This window comes from Octopus sinensis, linkage group LG10 (assembly GCF_006345805.1).
Source record: "Octopus sinensis linkage group LG10, ASM634580v1, whole genome shotgun sequence".
NCBI lineage: Eukaryota > Metazoa > Mollusca > Cephalopoda > Octopoda > Octopodidae > Octopus > Octopus sinensis.
This window is the reverse complement of record NC_043006.1, coordinates 20,157,183-20,174,682: the sequence shown is the minus strand read 5'-3', so window position 1 is coordinate 20,174,682 and position 17,500 is coordinate 20,157,183. Positions and strand designations below refer to the sequence as shown.

Below are 17,500 nucleotides of genomic sequence, written 5' to 3'. Positions count from 1 at the left end.
ATATATATATATATATATATATATATACAGAGAGAGAGAGAGAGAGAGAGAGAAGACAACAAAAGTAAAATAGATGCTTATTCATCGACATTTTCCAGGTTTAACCAGCTTATTATTGTAAATTTTCTCTCACACATCCATGTTACCTTTTACACAGGAGACAACAGAAGACTGACCGAGAATTGAACTGTGAAATATAGCGACTAAAAAAAAACCGGTCGGGGGGGGGGAAGAGGAGGAGGAAGGGGGGAAGAAAGAAAGAAAGAGACTCACAAGGAGCCTAATATAATAATTAAAAGAGAAACGGTAAGCGTTCCAGTTTGAAAGTCGTGGGAGTAGAAATAGTGAAGGAAGTAGGAGGACGAGGTTAATGTGTATATATATATATAGGGTGGGACAGACAGTGAAGGGAAGAAAAACAAAGGAGTGCAGGATATATATATACATACATACATACATATATATATAAAAGATAGGGCGGGCTATAGAACTGACGTGTGGTAAGGGAATAAGGGCTAGATGAGAGTAGATGGAGGGAGAGCGGGTGTGTAAATGGTAATGGTAAAATAGTTGGGTATGCAGCAGAAGTTAAATGAAATAAGGGTATGGTAGTTGGGAAGAGGGTTGGTTGGTTGGTTGGAAGAAAAGGGTTAAATCTTAGTAATTCAATAGTAAGACATTGAAAACCGTTAGCAACGGAATCCCAGTTAACAAAGCAAAAGCTAATAGAATCTAGTTTTTTTTTCGTATTGATATTATTGATTATTTGTTGGAATTATCAATCTAATTGCTCATCAGAAATACAGTGTTTGTGTGTGTGTGTGTGTGTATATATGTATATATATATATATATATATATATATATATATATATATATTATATATATCGTAAGACGAGGAAGTAGTTATCCAATTCCCACAGTTAAAATACAAGACAACACCGAGGTTAGCATTTCTTTTAGGGTGAAATAACTGCACCATATATATATATATATACATATATACACTAAGTAATTAAGGGTTTAGCAACGATTTGCCTCACCACACACCGAATTTAGAAATAGCAATCAAAGAGTTATGGCTATTCTTTCTAGATATATATATAGTGTAGTTGATGTTTTTTTATATATAAACTGTGGAGTCATAGAATACACTTCCAATCAAGCTCTCGGAGATTTTGAAGGATTATCGAAATCGACTTTACTACTTTTTATCGACTCAGGAAGGATGAAAGGCTAGACTGACCTCGGCAGGATTTTTAACTCGGAAGATAAAGAGGTAAAGGGCCATAACTAAACACTTGCAAGGGATTTCGTTGACTGTCAACTGAACCTTACTTAAAATGCGATAAGCGAAAGGGACGGGAGAAGTTTTTTAAAAAGAGATATATTAGCGAGATACAGCTAAGTGAAAGAAGAGGGCAGGATGTTGAGACAAATAGATAACCCAAGGTGTGGATGCGATGTGTGTGTGTGTGTATAGGGGGGGACTGAAGGATGCTGCAAAGGAAGATAAGCCAGGTGTAACAAGCGATGCGGGTGCTAAATGGGGTGGGATATCATGACAAAATTTTGGTAGGCGTTAAAGTAAATTAGAGGTTTAGAGGTTAATGGAAAAAAAGCTGGGGGTTTCTTCCCCTTCTATTTCTATTACATCCCTTTCGTTCAGTTGAAATACCAGGGGTGGTGGACAGTCGAGCTAAAAATGCCTTGCCCGTATTTCGTCTGGTTCCCTGCGTTCCGAGTTCAAATCCCAGAGGTCAACTTTGTCCTTTATCCGCCCCACCACCCACCCGAGATCAAGAAAATACACAGTTAGCAGTCAAGTATTGAGGTCCATTTCACTGACTATTGTTTTCTCTCTCTCTCCTTCCTCTCTACCACTCACTCCCCCCCCCCAGTATATTTAAGGCCTCCTCGGGCCTCCTATGTTGTTGCAAACACAATTATTATACCATGACGCAGAGGAGAGAGAAAGAGAGAGACGAAGAAGTACCGGGATGTCTGATGAACGGAAGGTGCAGGGATGAGGAGTAAGATCTTCTCAGGTGTTGGCACTGAAGACTCGTGACTAAGTGAAGAGACTTCACCGATGGTGTAAAGGTAGATTAGACGGTGGTTAGCACCTTGAGTGGTGTGTTGGTCAGTGTGGTTTTGGTTTATGGAAGGACATACTTATAAAACTATGTGGAATGATTTACACTTTAACCCCCCACACCACTGCTGGTTGCAAGAATGATGTGGTGATAGCAATTGATGAATAAAAATGGTGGCTGAGAAGTGAATTAACTTTGACTTGTCCATAATTAGTATCTATGTAGCTATTAGAGATAGTAGAGATAGTAGAGATAATCAAGAGTGATCGATTTATGGAAAGGAGACAACTATTCAAGAGTGTAGAGAGGTATATAAAATGCTGAAACTGAAGATACGATATATATATACGTTCACGTATATATATATATATATATATAAGTAATACTAAGTAATTAAGGGTTTAGCAGCGATTTGCCTCACCACACACCGAATTTAGAAATAGCAGTCAAAGAGTTATAGCTATTCTTTCTACTATAAGGGAGATCTCAGTGTCTATATATATATATATATATATAGTGTCTATATATATATATAGTGTCTATATGTATATATAGACACGTCTACGCATACATCTATATAACATACACATATACATTCGTACATGAGAGAGAGAGAGCCATGTCATGAATTTAGATTTTACTAGAGACGGTAATCGAATTAAGCTTCTTAGAAGTCAGGGCAGATGGTAGGACTTGCTTTCCATTAGTTTGGCCTCTACATTAGGACAAATAATGGCAGAAAGGGAGACAAGATTTGGATATTAGGACACTGGTAATGAAAAACGGACTGGTCATTTGGTGGAAACCCGTTTCTGGTTCAACTAACCCTGCTCATATATATACATACATACATACAAACACACACACACACACATATATATATATGTATATATATATATATATATAATATATATATATATATATATAATATGGGTCATTTTATATGATAAAAGCTTTTAAATAAAGGAAATAATATAGTAGATAACTGAGACAGCAAAGAAAGCCATTTTTATTACCTCCTTTTTTTTTTACAGTGAGGAGTGTGCATGTATGTATATATATATATATATTATAAACTATTGCGTGTTAGCAGCCATACTAGCTTAGTTAGATATATACACACAGCTACACTTGGCTATATATCTATATATATATATACACACACGTGCGCAGATATGGTATATACAAGTTTCATATACAAATCAGCATTCTACTATACACGACACGCGTATACATACATGTATAAATATATATATTTTTTATATACACACCTAGAGACATACAAACCGACTATCGACTTTACTATACACTTGTTGGGACATTGATCATACATTTTAATAGACAACAGAATCGACGTGTGTATATATATATATATACATATGTGTGTATATGTATGTATATAAATATGTATATACGTATATAAGTGTACATAGAGAGAAAGACTTGGAATATATATAGATATAGATAGATATATATGTATATATACACACGTATGTATAACTAGGTTTATACTTACGGTTGAATTTACATCAATCTCTACTTTAAACATATGTTGTTGTAACGTTCTCAGTGTGATCAACATGGTTAAAAATTCTCTAGGTATCGACAGATTTAAAGGGTCATGTGAAGTAGTCGGTGGAGAGAGAAGAAAAAAAAATCGGTCAAAAGATTTGTTTCCAGCCTGAAAAAAAAATTTGCCTGTTTCACGTAAACGACTCTAAGAGTAGAGTGGCCATATATGTGACGTCATAGACTATGTTGACTTCATGTTGGAAGAAGACTTAGATAAGGAGGAAGTGGGAGGAAGTGATAGAGAGAGAGAGAGAGGGTTTAAACAAAAGGGTGATAGTCACAAGGGAGTGAAGAAGAGGAGAAGAAAAAGAAAAAGAGAATTAGATTTAAAGAGAGGGAGAGAGAGAGAGAAAAAAGAAACTGAGATGAGGTAAAAATATAATATTTAATTTCTCAGTATAGTTATTTTAATTTCTATTATTTTTATAAGCGAATTTTTGTAAAAAAAAAGATTAACTGTTTTTTTAAAATATTTTTTTCAAATGCAAAATAAAAATTGCGTAAAAAAAGAAACAAAAAAGGGTCAACAGTTTTGAAAAAAATAACCTATTCAGCAGCAAATTTTTTTAGCATTTAATAGTGAATAACGGTAACAGTATAAATCAACCAATGAAAAGCCGTTATGTGCCATTGCTGCTGGTTTTGTTGTTACTTCCTGCACGAAACCGACTAAAAATTCGGTTTTGTCCGGTTTGGAGGAAGTCAAAACGAAATTGTTCATGGTTACAAGAAATAAAAAAAAAAAACATATTCAGCAGCAAATTTCCCTTCTATTTAATAAATAGTAACAGCATAAATTTACCGTGACTTCAGTATTCTTGGTATTTCTATACGGAACCAAAAATAAAATCTTATCTAGATCTAAAATTTCCACGAGTCTAGGGAATTAAAAAAAAATTTTTTTTAACGTTCGGCTAGGCGTGGTGAGAAAACTTTCAATCATGTCAAATACCATTTTTGCGCAGTTTAAACGTTAATTGAAAGAAGCTAGTTTTTGCTGTGTGATTTTTACTTGGCTTATAATGATTTCTAAAATTTATATAAAAGCCAGAAATTTCAGAAAGTGAGAGGGGGGCTCTAAAAGAATATTAAAAAAAAAAAACAGCTGAATGACTTTCCGCTGAGATTCGAACTCAAAACTTAAAGGGACACAACTTTTTGCTTATATATATATATATGTATATATATGTGTGTGTGTGTATGTGTCCATGTATCAGTTCTTTAATGACGTGTGTATACCTTGTACGTGAAGGAGTGGCAAAATGGTAAGAAAGCAAGATTGAAACAGCTATCACGATGTCTGTGGAGACAGCAACAACAACAACATCATCATCATCAGTGTCTGATTCTTCTGTAAATAATCCACCACAAGTTGTTGGTGCTCCTCCTTCGTGTTCGTTCTACATTAAAAAAAAGAGAAGGTTCTGTCGGTTCAGACCGAACAATGACGACAAATATTGCTCGGAACATATATATTTGTTAAATGTAAGTGAAATCAGCTGAAAATTCCTTGCTTGCTTCCTTGCTTGCTTCCTTTCTTCTTAGGGTTACCCGAACGAACCTCGAGAGAGCAACAACCAACCAACCCATACAGCACAAACCCTCCCGACAAATACCTGGACGTCTACACGTGTTTAAATGTGTGTGTGTGTGTGTGTCTGTGTGTGTTGTTTAATTTGTTGTCTTGTATTTTTCTGACAAAGAAATATTTACACGTCTGGAAAAAAGAATTATTTCTCAAAATTTTGAATTTGTTTAATTTTGCCATCACCACAGCTTTTCTTTTTTTTTTCTTTTTTCTGTTCTGTTCGTTTGTAGACACAATCCGTACACAGACACCCGCAAAATATTTATTTGTTATTTAATTAACCCTAATGAATCAGATCGTCTAATTAAAACCGATCCAGCTCTTAATTGTCTTATCATCATATTCGTCTACAATGACATTATCCGATATGTGTTCTCAAGTGGTAGTTTGTATTATTATATTATTAGGTGATTTGGCTACTGTTTCCAGCATATTTGGTGACCAGTTAGAGGCTTATATGAGTGTCAGAAAATTTCTCAAAAGGAAGCATAAAACACTGTCTATAAATTTGTGAGAATCAAACCTCAGCATAATTTATGGCGAGTATCAAATAAAGGTTCATGTTTACAATATTACCCGGAAACGAAATAAAATAAAAATAGTGATCGTTTAATCCCAGCTTTTATAAGTTTTGTAGACTTATAAAAAAAAAAAGAAAAAGCGTCTCATCTGGTGATTATTCTGTCTTTTATTTACATAATAGAACAAAGTTGTGTTGATATTCGCAACCACGTAGTTCCGAGTTCGATTACACAATATACCGGCAATTGTCTTCTACAAAATCTCCGTTGAAATGTATTTCTTTATTGCCCACAAGGGGCTAAACACAGAGGGGACAAACAAGGACAGACATAGGTATTAAGTCGATTACAACGCCCTCAGTGCGTAACTGGTACTTAATTTATCGACCCCCGAAAGGATGAAAGGCAAAGTCGACCTCGGCGGAATTGGAACTCGGAACGTAACGACAGACGAAATACGGCTACGAATTTCGCCCGGCGTGCTAAGGATGAAAGGCAAATTCGACCTCAGGGACTCAAGTAAGTGCTTGAAGTCGATATGAGTAGTTAAAAGTTTTGAAAGCGAGTAAGTCCGTTGACTGAAATCGGTTCAAAGAGGAAGTAGTCCTAACATGTATTGGGCTTTAATTATTAATTAGTTTCGTTCTTTCAAGTATAATTGTAAACTTTATTGCTCCTTCGTTAATTGTTAATAGTTAATATTGAATGTAAATTTAAACAGTATTTTGTGTTAAACTAAGAATTCGTGTTTGTTGCGCACTTCTGTACATAAGGACATTATTTTAACCCTTAATTCCCACGTGGTAGCCCAACTAAGTAACTTCCTGTAAGTTTTATTCTCCATAAATAAACATTTTTTTTTTTTAATTTAAAGTCCTTAAATTTCAGTATAGTTTAGTTTAAATTTACTTTAACGCTAATTATTAGCAATTTTTCAAAAAGAGGCAAGCAGAGTTATTCTTTAAAAAAAACGTAAATATTCAAAATTAAAGTAAAATGGATTACAAAACCCACGCTGCACAGTAGTAATTGTCTGTCTGCCTATCTTAATGTCTTTTAATCACTTGTTTCACGCCACTGCGATCTCTAGGCGAGAACATTAAATTTACCATGCAGCGAAGTCTCTCCGAAGCCTATTTATTACTTGTAACTCTTACTAGTGTCGAAAAACAAACGTCAGATGATCAAACTGATATTTATTCTTTGTCTTCTACCTGTTTCAGTCATTGGACTGCATCCATGCTGGGACACTGCCTTGAAGCTTTTAGTCGAACAAATTGACCCCAGTACTTATTCTCTTTGAAGTTTGGTACTTATTCCATTGGTTTCATTTGCCAAACTGCTTGAAGGAGACGTATGCAAATCAACACCAGTCTTCAAGTGATGATGGGAGGAACAAACAAAGATGTGCACACATACATATATATATTCGAACACATACTGAGCTTCCACATGGTTCCTGTCTACTAAATTCACTCACAAAGCATTGGTTAACCCAAGGTTATAGTAAAAGACACTAAAACACTTGCTTGAGGTGCTGTGCAGTGAGGTTAAACTCAGAGCCTCATGGTTGCATGGTGCACCTGTATGTATGTGCGTGTGCATATAGATAGATTGATAGATGATGATACAAAAAGAGACCGATAGAATAAGTACTGGGCTTACAAAGAATAAGTCCTGGGGTAGATTTGCTCGACTAAAGGCGGTGCTCCAGCATGGCCGCAGTCAACAGACTGAAACAAGTAAAAGAGTATATGTGTGTTTGTGGATATCAGTCACTTAAGCATCAGTTTTACATACTATAATTTCATCTGAGGATTGCAAGTTCAAGTACCTCAGCAAGTGGATAAAATTTTAAGGCACAGGTATGATCATATGAAGGTGGTTAACTGGCAGAATCGTTAGCACACCGGGCGAAATGTGTAGCCGTATTTCGTCTGCCACTATGTTCTGAGTTCAAATTCCGCTGAGGTCGACTTTGCCTTTCATCCTTTCGGGGTCAATAAATTAAATACCAGTTACGCACTTGGGTCGATATAATCGACTTAATCCATTTGTCTGCCCTTGTTTGTCCTCTCTGTGTTTAGCCCTTTGTGGGTAGTAAAGAAGTAAGTATGATCATATGATTAAGAAGGCCGCTTTGCAAACCACATGTTTTCAGGTTCAATTCCACTGCATGGTACCATAGGCAACTGTCTTTTACTATAACCTCAGAAAGTAACTGACTTTAAAATGAGTACTAGGCTAGGTATAAGCAACTAAACCAGTGCCCCTCAAAGTAGGTGATGCCATTCCTTGACATGTGGAAATTTTTATAAGGGTACTGGGAATAAAGATAGTGTGGGTGAAAGAGATGACGAAAGACTGTTTATTGGTAACATGCAATATTGGAAAAGACCCAACAAGCCTTGCAAGCAGGGTGAGATATCTGTGTTACAATCAAGAAGCTAGGATATATAATACATCTATGTCATTCACAAGGTAAGATTACATCTTCAACTTGATGGTCCTGCAGTATGCAAGTGTGCCTAGATTTGTATCTATCCTGCACTGGGTGGAATATATGGTGACATTTCAGTGATGCAAGTTGTCTGATTGTGATTTCATGGAGATATTTATTTGCGTGAAATGGGTTTAAGAAGTGGTCTTAACTCAGTCACAGGTCAACTTCCACCATAGGTGTAGGAGTGGCTGTGTGGAAAGTAGCTTGCTATCCAACCACATGGTTCCGGGTTCAGTCCCACTACGTGACATCTTGGGCAAGTGTCTTCTGCTATAGCCCAGGGCCGACCAATGCCTTGTGAGTGGATTTGGTAGACGGAAACTGAAAGAAGCCTGTCGTATATATGTATATATATATATGTGTGTTTGTGTGTCTGTGTTATTGCAAATTGTGGTGGAGAGTTATAAAGAAAGGTGTAAGTGTCGTAAAGTCAAATTGGAACAAACAACAAGAAGAAAAGAGAGTAAAAATTAGAACAAGGTCTTCTACAACCAGGACTACCAACAGTATTCTTTAACCCTTTCATTACCAACCCGGCCAAAACCGCCTCTGGCTCTGTAATACAATTGTCTTGTTTTCTTAAGTTTTGAATTAAAATCTTCCACCAGACCTTAGTCACAATTTATGCTACAAACACTAGCTTAATGGTAACTAAGTTTACTAAATTCTTTGTTATATTTAAAATAATTGAAAGAAACACAGAGCATTTCAAAATAAATAAGGTAATGAAATTGTTAATAACTGCAAATCATGATCTTGTAACTTGGAGCATGCGGTGCTTACTACTGGCCACATGCCTTCATACACACACACACACATATCATCATCATCATTTAATGTCCATTTTCCATGCTGGTATGGGTTGGACAGTTTGACAGGAGCTGGGCCAGCTGAAGTGCTTCCTGGGTTTCAGATCTGTTTTGACACGGTTTCTGCGGCTGGATGCATCTTCCTAATGCCAACCACTGTACAGAGTGTAGTGGCTGCTTTTATGTGGCACCTATGAGCCCGCAAGATTAGGAATGCTTAGCTGGAGAGAGATGCAGAGGTCATGCCTGTATGCAAGGATGACCATATATATATTTAGCTTGACACACACACACTCACATACAGAATAAAAGGATTAACAAGTATCAATTCAACTTATAATGTTTTAATGTTTATATACTTAAAGATGTGGGTTACAGGAGTATAGATCACAAGACATTATTAAAAGGTCATTTGAAGAATGTTCATAATGGTTATGGTATATGCTAGTATTTTCTGGAACAGTTATTGGATAGGTCCATATTTTTGGTAAAGCTTGTCATAAGCGGAATCCAAAGTGAGTGTTTATTGAGCGAAAACACTTAAAGCTCCACGAGGCTCCGGCAGGGATGGTGGTGATCCCTGCTGTACTCTTTCACCACAACTTTCTCTCACTCTTACTTGCTGTTTCTGTTGTACCTGTATTTCAAAGGGCCGGCCTTGTCACTCTCTGTGTCACGCTGAATATCCCCAAGAATTACGTTAAGGGTACACGTGTCTGTGGAGTACTCAGCCACTTACACGTTAATTTCACGAGCAGGCTGTTCCGTTGATCGGATCAACCGGAACCCTCGTCGTCGTAACCGACGGAGTGCTTCCACCAAGCGGAATCCAAAGCCGGATGAGAAAGTAGGAAGGTGTACAGATAGTCTATTAAAAACCATTTCAAGAACAGATGTATGTGCAGATAGTGCATTTCCCTGCAAGCAGTCAGCAGCCAACATTATAGTTGCAATTTATTCCATCATTGGAGGAAGAATGAGAGAGAGCCTTAATAGGAAGTAATGATATACTAGTAGAAGTAAGTATACAGAGATGAACTTAGAGGAAGAGCAGCAGAGAATACAAGGTCATAAGAGGCTAGATGGAAAATTAACAAACATGACATCATCATCATCGTTTAACGTCCGCTTTCCATGCTAGCATTGGTTGGACGGTTCAACTGGGGTCTGGGAAGCCAGAAGGCTGCACCAGGCCCAGTCAGATTTGGCAGTGTTTCTACAGCTGGACGCCCTTCCTAACGCCACCCACTCCGTGAGTGTAGTGGGTGCTTTTTATGTGCCACCGACACAGGTGCCAGACGAGGCTGGCGAACGGCCACGCTCGGATGGTGTTTTTTATGTGCCACCGACACCGGTGCCAGACGAGGCTGGCGAACGGCCACGCTCGGATGGTGTTTTTTATGTGCCAGACGAGGCTGGCGAACGGCCACGCTCGGATGGTGTTTTTTATGTGCCAGACGAGGCTGGCGAACGGCCACGCTCGGATGGTGCTTTTTATGTGCCACCGACACAGGTGCCAGATGAGGCTGGCGAACGGCCACGCTCGGATGGTGTTTTTTATGTGCCATGACACAGGTACCAGATGAGGCTGGCGAACGGCCACGCTCGGATGGTGTTTTTTATGTGCCACGACACAGGTGCCAGATGAGGCTGGCGAACGGCCACACTCGGATGGTGTTTTTTATGTGCCACCTTTATAAAGTTCAAAAGTTAGAGGAGGCTATAGAAAGAAGTGACCAGTGCCAATATGGATAGGGAAGTGGGGGGGAGGCACTAAGTAGGATGGTGTGAAGAAGACCTGTGTAGAACAGCAAGAACAAATGAGGCAAATAAATTGGAATTATGTGAAGAGGAGGTCTAAAGCTTTGTGGGGAGGGTGACATCATCATTTAGCGTCCGCTTTCCATGCTAGTATGGGTTGGATGGTTCAACTGGGGTCTGGGAAGCCTGAAGGCTGCATCAGGCTCCAGTCTGATCTGGCAGTGTTTCTACGGCTGGATGCCCTTCCTAACGCCAACCACTCCGTGAGTGTAGTGGGTGCTTTTTATGTGCCACCGACACAGGTGCCAGACGAGGCTGGCGAACGGCCACGCTCGGATGGTGTTTTTTATGTGCCACCGACACCGGTGCCAGACGAGGCTGGCGAACGGCCACGCTCGGATGGTGTTTTTTATGTGCCAGACGAGGCTGGCGAACGGCCACGCTCGGATGGTGTTTTTTATGTGCCAGACGAGGCTGGCGAACGGCCACGCTCGGATGGTGCTTTTTATGTGCCACCGACACAGGTGCCAGATGAGGCTGGAGAACGGCCACGCTCGGATGGTGTTTTTTATGTGCCATGACACAGGTACCAGATGAGGCTGGCGAACGGCCACGCTCGGATGGTGTTTTTTATGTGCCACGACACAGGTGCCAGATGAGGCTGGCGAACGGCCACACTCGGATGGTGTTTTTTATGTGCCACCTTTATAAAGTTCAAAAGTTAGAGGAGGCTATAGAAAGAAGTGACCAGTGCCAATATGGATAGGGAAGTGGGGGGGGGGAGGCACTAAGTAGGATGGTGTGAAGAAGACCTGTGTAGAACAGCAAGAACAAATGAGGCAAATAAATTGGAATTATGTGAAGAGGAGGTCTAAAGCTTTGTGGGGAGGGTGACATCATCATTTAGCGTCCGCTTTCCATGCTAGTATGGGTTGGATGGTTCAACTGGGGTCTGGGAAGCCTGAAGGCTGCATCAGGCTCCAGTCTGATCTGGCAGTGTTTCTACGGCTGTAGTGGGTGCTTTTTACGTGCCACCCACACAGGGTGAAATATACTCACGAGTCACTAGCTGTGTGGCATGGTGGTCAATGCAATGGTAGTATATGTGGGAAGGAAAGGGTTATGCTCAGGAAAGGAGGAGAGAAGCAAGAGACTTTGAGAGGTAATGTAAGTATATTGTTATAAATCAGCTAAGTATGATGGGATTCAGGTTTATATAACCTGACCAAGATATCTGGTACCTTTCTGTAATCTAGAAGACCTGTCCACCACAACAGAATTAATACAGGTGCTAGTGCCACCTAAAACGCACCTGATACACTCTGTGGAGTGTTTGGCATTTGGAAGAGCATCCAGCCATAGAAACCATGCCGGAACAAACAATGGAGCCTGGTGTAGCCCTTAACCTTATCAGCTGCATCCAACCCATGCCTCCATGGAAAGCACATTAACCCTTTAGTGTTCAGATTATTCTATCAAACATAATGCTTATTGATTCACATTGATTTGAATTAATCATGCATTTTCTCATATCTTCAAGATCTTGATGGTGTAATTACTTAATGTAGAATAACATTGTAGGGTAGGTGTGAGGGCCTGGATCTGGTCAGTTTGAACATAAAACAGATTAACTATTTTGGCTGGATATGGCTGGTTTAAATACTAAAGGGTTAAATGACGATGATGATTAGGTAAATAATGAGGGCAATGAATATGCTTTAAATATAAGCGTTTGTTTATAGTTACAAGAATAAAGAATTTATTTGGAAGGGCTTGGCGTTAGGAAGGGCATCCAGCCGTAGAAACACTGCCAGATTTGACTGGGCCTGATGAAGCCTTCTGGCTTCACAGACCCCAGTAGAACCGTCCAACCCATGCTAGCATGGAAAACGGACGCTAAATGATGATGATGATGTAACTATAAGGAATTAATATTTTAAATTGTAAGTTCAATGAAAAGTGGGAATACGGTTAAATGCAGGCATAGGACTTAACAGAAAGATCTTAAAATTTGTACATTAGCTGAGAACATCTATAAGTGGTTGCTAAATTATTTTCTAGCAAGCTAGAAAATAATATTCAGTTAAATTGTGCTGGAATTACATGCAAGATGTAGTTTGAAATGAGGAATTATGAAATATGGAACCATACAGAGTTCGAGTAAGTGATGAATTTAGAATAGGGGAAGCCAATAAGGATGTCAGTGAAGTATATATACTCTTTTACTTGTTTCAGTCATTTGACTGCGGCCATGCTGGAGCACCGCCTTTAGTCAAGCAAATCGACCCCAGGACTTACTCTTTGTAAGCCTAGTACTTATTCTATCGGTCACTTTTGCCGAACCGCTAAGTGATGGGGACGTAAACACACCAGCATCGGTTGTCAAGCAATGCTAGGGGGACAAACACAGACGCACCAACATACACACACACACATATATATATATATATATATATATATATGTATATGACAGGCTTCTTTCAGTTTCTGTCTACCAAATCCACTCACAAGGCTTTGTTTGGCCCAAGGCTATAGTAGAAGACACTTGCTCAAGATGTCACGCAGTGGGACTGAAACCGGAACCATGTGGTTGGTAAGCAAGCTACTTACCACACAGCCACTCCTGCACCTATGATTATAATCATAGTAAAATATGAGGAATAAAGTGGTGCATTATGGTAGACATATGATGTGCTTTTAATATATGTGGAGAGATACAAAGTGCTACATTTAGATTTGTGATAAATGCTTTGTTTTGTCTATTTAGTAATTGCAATGGGTTATGCTAAAAGATTTTTAAGGATGACTAATGTGGAGTGTTCGTGCTCTGCTACAGTACTCCCATACCAATGATAGACCAAGTAATATCGGTTGTTAATATATGTTTCTTTATTACCCACAAGGGCTAAACATAGGACAGAAAAACGAATTAAGTCGATTACATCGACCCCAGTGCGTCACTGGTACTTAATTTATTGACCTCGAAAGGATGAAAGGCAAAGCCGACCTCGGCGGAATTTGAACTCAGAATGTAGCGGCAGATGAAATACCTATTTCTTTACTACCCACAAGGGGCTAAACACAGAGGGGACAAACAAGGACAGACAAAAGGATTAAATCAACCCCAGTGCGTCACTGGTACCTAATTTATTGACCTCGAAAAGATGAAAGGCAAAGCCGACCTCAGCAGAATTTGAACTCAGAACGTAACAGCAGACAAAATACGGCTACGCATTTCGCCCGGCGTGCTAACGGTTCTGCCAGCTCGCCGCCTTACAATATAGGGGTTGGTTTGCATCATCTGCAAACACATTTAAAAGTGGCTGGTTGTTTATGGTGGTGCAAGGCACCATGGACCTTTGCATTTAGAAGTTGTAGATGGGTGTATTTCAGTGGGAGGATGGAATACTGTACGTAGGTATGCGTGTAGAGAGAAAAGGTGACTGGTAATAAAGGTCGACTTTGCCTTTCATCCTTTCGGGGTCGATTAAGTAAGTACCAGTTACGCACTGGGGTCGATATAATCGACTTAATCCGTTTGTCTGTCCTTGTTTGTCCCCTCTATGTTTAGTCCCTTGTGGGTAGTAAAGAAATAGGTAATAAAGGGGTAATATTTATGCTCACTTAAATGTGGATGTTCTCTTAGAACAAACTATACTGCAGTAGATACCACGAGAGAAACTCTCATATTGGCTATTGGTGCAAAATGCACTTTAGTTTATATTGCTAGTGGGGAGATAAGCCCCCACTAGCTATCTGCTAGTGATATTAACAAGAATGTATTTTGCACCAAAAGACATGACAAGTTTTTCTCATTGTATCTATTACAATATCACCGTGATCGACCAGGCTATCAGATGTTGCTACACATCGCTGGTCACAATGCGGTTCGCATTGTTTTAGCCTTCAAATGACGCCACCCCGCTGGGTAAGCGAGCAGGCCAACAGAAGAATGAGTGAGAGAAAGTTGTGGCGAAAGAGTACAGCAGGGATCGCCACCACCCACTGCCGGAGCTTCGTGGAGTTTTAGGTGTTTTTGCTCAATAAACACTCACAACGCCTGGTCTGGGAATCGAAACTGCGATTCCGCTGTCCTAACCACTGGGCCATTGCGACTCCCTATTACAATATAGTTTGTTCTAATGGAACATCCACTTTTAAGTGCTGATAAAAATAGCTCGCAGAATCATTAGCACGTCGGGTGAAATGCTTAGTGGTATTTCATCTGCCGCTACGTTCTGAGTTCAAATTCTGCCAAGGTCGACTTTGCCATTCATCCTTTCGGGGTCGATTAAATAAGTACCAGTTACAAACTGGGGTCGATCTCATCGACTTAATCCGTTTGTCTGTCCTTGTTTGTTCTCTCTGTGTTAGCTCCTTGTGGGTAGTAAAGAAATAAGTATTTCGTCTGCCACTACGTTGTGAGTTCAAATTCCGCCAAGGTTGACTTTGTCTTTCATCGTTTTGGGGTCGATTAAATAAGTACCAGTTACGCACTGGGGTCGATCAAATCGACTTAATCCGTTTGTCCTCTCTGTGTGTAGCTCCTTGTGGGTAGTAAAGAAATAAGTATTTCGTCTGCCGCTACGTTGTGAGTTCAAATTCTGCCAAGGTCGACTTTGCCTTTCATCGTTTTGGGGTCGATTAAATAACTACCAGTTACGCACTGGGGTCGATCAAATCGACTTAATCCATTTGTCTGTCCTTGTTTGTCCTCTCTGCGTTTAGCCCCTTGTGAGTAGTAAAGAAATAGGTATTAATACTGCCTCTGTCATTAATATATGTAATGGTGTCACATGACTGGTGCATAAGAGCACCTGTGCTGGTGACATGTAAAAAGCACCGATTATACTCTTGGAGTGGTTGCCAAATCAGACTGGAACTTGGTGCAACTCACTGGCTTACCAGTTCCAATCAAACTATCCAGCCCATGCAAGCAGACGCTAAATGATGATAATGATGTAGCACAGTCAATTGCTTGGCTATATAGTATCCAAATCCATGGAGGCGCAATGACCCAGTGGTTAGGGCAGCGGACTCGCGGTCGTAGGATCGCGGTTTCGATTCCCATACCGGGCGTCGTGAGTGTTTATTGAGCAAAAACACCTAAAGCTCCACGAGGCTCCGGCAGGGGATGGTGGTGATCCCTGCTGTACTCTTTCACCACAACTTTCTCTTACTTCCTGTTTCTGTTGTACCTGTATTTCAAGGGTCCGGCCTTGTCACTCTCTGTGTCACGCTGAATATCCCCGAGAACTACGTTAAGGGTACACGTGTCTGTGGAGTGCTCAGCCACTTACACGTTAATTTCACGAGCAGGCTGTTCCGTTGATTCGGATCAACCGGAACCCTCATCATCGTAACCGACGGAGTGCTTCCATTCCCATTACCAATTACCGTCCGCTTTCCATGCTAGCATGGGTTGGACGGTTCAACTGGGGTCTGGGAAACCAGAAGGCTGCACCAGGCCCAGTCTGATCTGGCAATGTTTCTACGGCTGAATGCCCTTCCTAATGCCAACCACTCCGTGAGTGTAGTGGGTGCTTTTTACATGCCACCGGCACAGTTGCCAGACGGGGCTGGCATACGGCCACAGTCGGATGGTGCTTTTTACGTGCCACCGGCACAGGTGCCAGGCGAAGCTGGCAGTGGCCACGATCAGATGGTGCTTTTTACGTGCCACCGGCACGGGGGCCAGGTGAGTCTGGCGATGGCCACGATCGGATGGTGCTTTTTACGTGCCACCGGCACAGGGGCCAGGCGAGACTGGCAAACGGCCATGGTCGGATGGTGCTTTTTACGTGCCACCGGCACGGGGACAGGCGAGACTGGTAAATGGCCACAGTGCTTTTTACATGCCACTGGCATGCTACAGAATCAGTGAAGCTTGAGAAATTGAGGGAATGGTATCGCAGATGTAGTGTGCTTATGTGGAGAAGAATAATGGGAAAAGGGGTGGGAGTCAGTAGGTTTTTGTGGGCGTAGAAGTGACTGTGTGGTAAATAGCTTGCTTACCAACCACATGGTTCCGGGTTCAGTCCCACTGCATGGCACCTTGGACGAGGGTCTTCTACTATAGCCTCGGGCCGACCAAAGCCTTGTGAGTGGATTTGGTTGACAGAAACTGATAGAAGTCCATCATATATATATATATATATATATATATATATATATATATGTGGACCTCCATACCAATTTGATGTTTAAAAAAGCCAATTGTATTTTCATAATTAAATATTATTAGGACTTGTATAGAAATTGTTAAAATATTTTGTGTATTGTAGGAGTATAACCAGTTTATTGCACATAAATGTTACTGTCCTGAACCACAATTTTTTTCATGGACCCTGAAAAATTACTGTGGACTCCCCCCCCCACTTTACTATATTGCATCTGTGGACCCTACAAAAATCTTATATGGACCCCAGTTCAGAAACCCTGGTCTGACCATGCTAGCATGGAAAGCGGATTCTAAATGATGATGATAACAACAGATATTTCTTGCTGCTTTCATTGTTGAAGAGTTCCTTCAAAATTCATGTAGCATGCAGTGTCTGATATGGGTCTGATCTAAACTCATTTTCAAAGGCTAAAACTGATACGAATTTAACCACTATTGTTTATAAAATAATCTGCAAAAAATAAAAAATAA

The 17,500-nt window shown here is 40.2% G+C and overlaps 2 protein-coding genes across 2 annotated transcripts in view; one reads left to right on the top strand and one right to left on the bottom strand.

The window, feature by feature from the left end:
- LOC115216665 (UV excision repair protein RAD23 homolog B) overlaps window positions 1-3,920 on the bottom strand; it is a 105,729-nt gene extending 101,809 nt beyond the window's left edge. The window contains exon 1 of the mRNA XM_029786166.2: window positions 3,611-3,920. Coding sequence (XP_029642026.1) covers window positions 3,611-3,676 — 66 coding nt within the window. The 5' untranslated portion in view covers window positions 3,677-3,920. The remainder of the gene's footprint in view (window positions 1-3,610) is intronic.
- Window positions 3,921-4,832: 912 nt separating this feature from the next.
- Window positions 4,833-17,500, top strand: part of LOC115216659 (tRNA:m(4)X modification enzyme TRM13 homolog) — a 68,295-nt gene continuing 55,627 nt past the window's right edge. Inside the window, exon 1 of the mRNA XM_029786162.2 lies at window positions 4,833-5,151. Within this exon, the coding sequence (XP_029642022.1) occupies window positions 4,963-5,151 (189 nt within the window). The 5' untranslated portion in view covers window positions 4,833-4,962. The remainder of the gene's footprint in view (window positions 5,152-17,500) is intronic.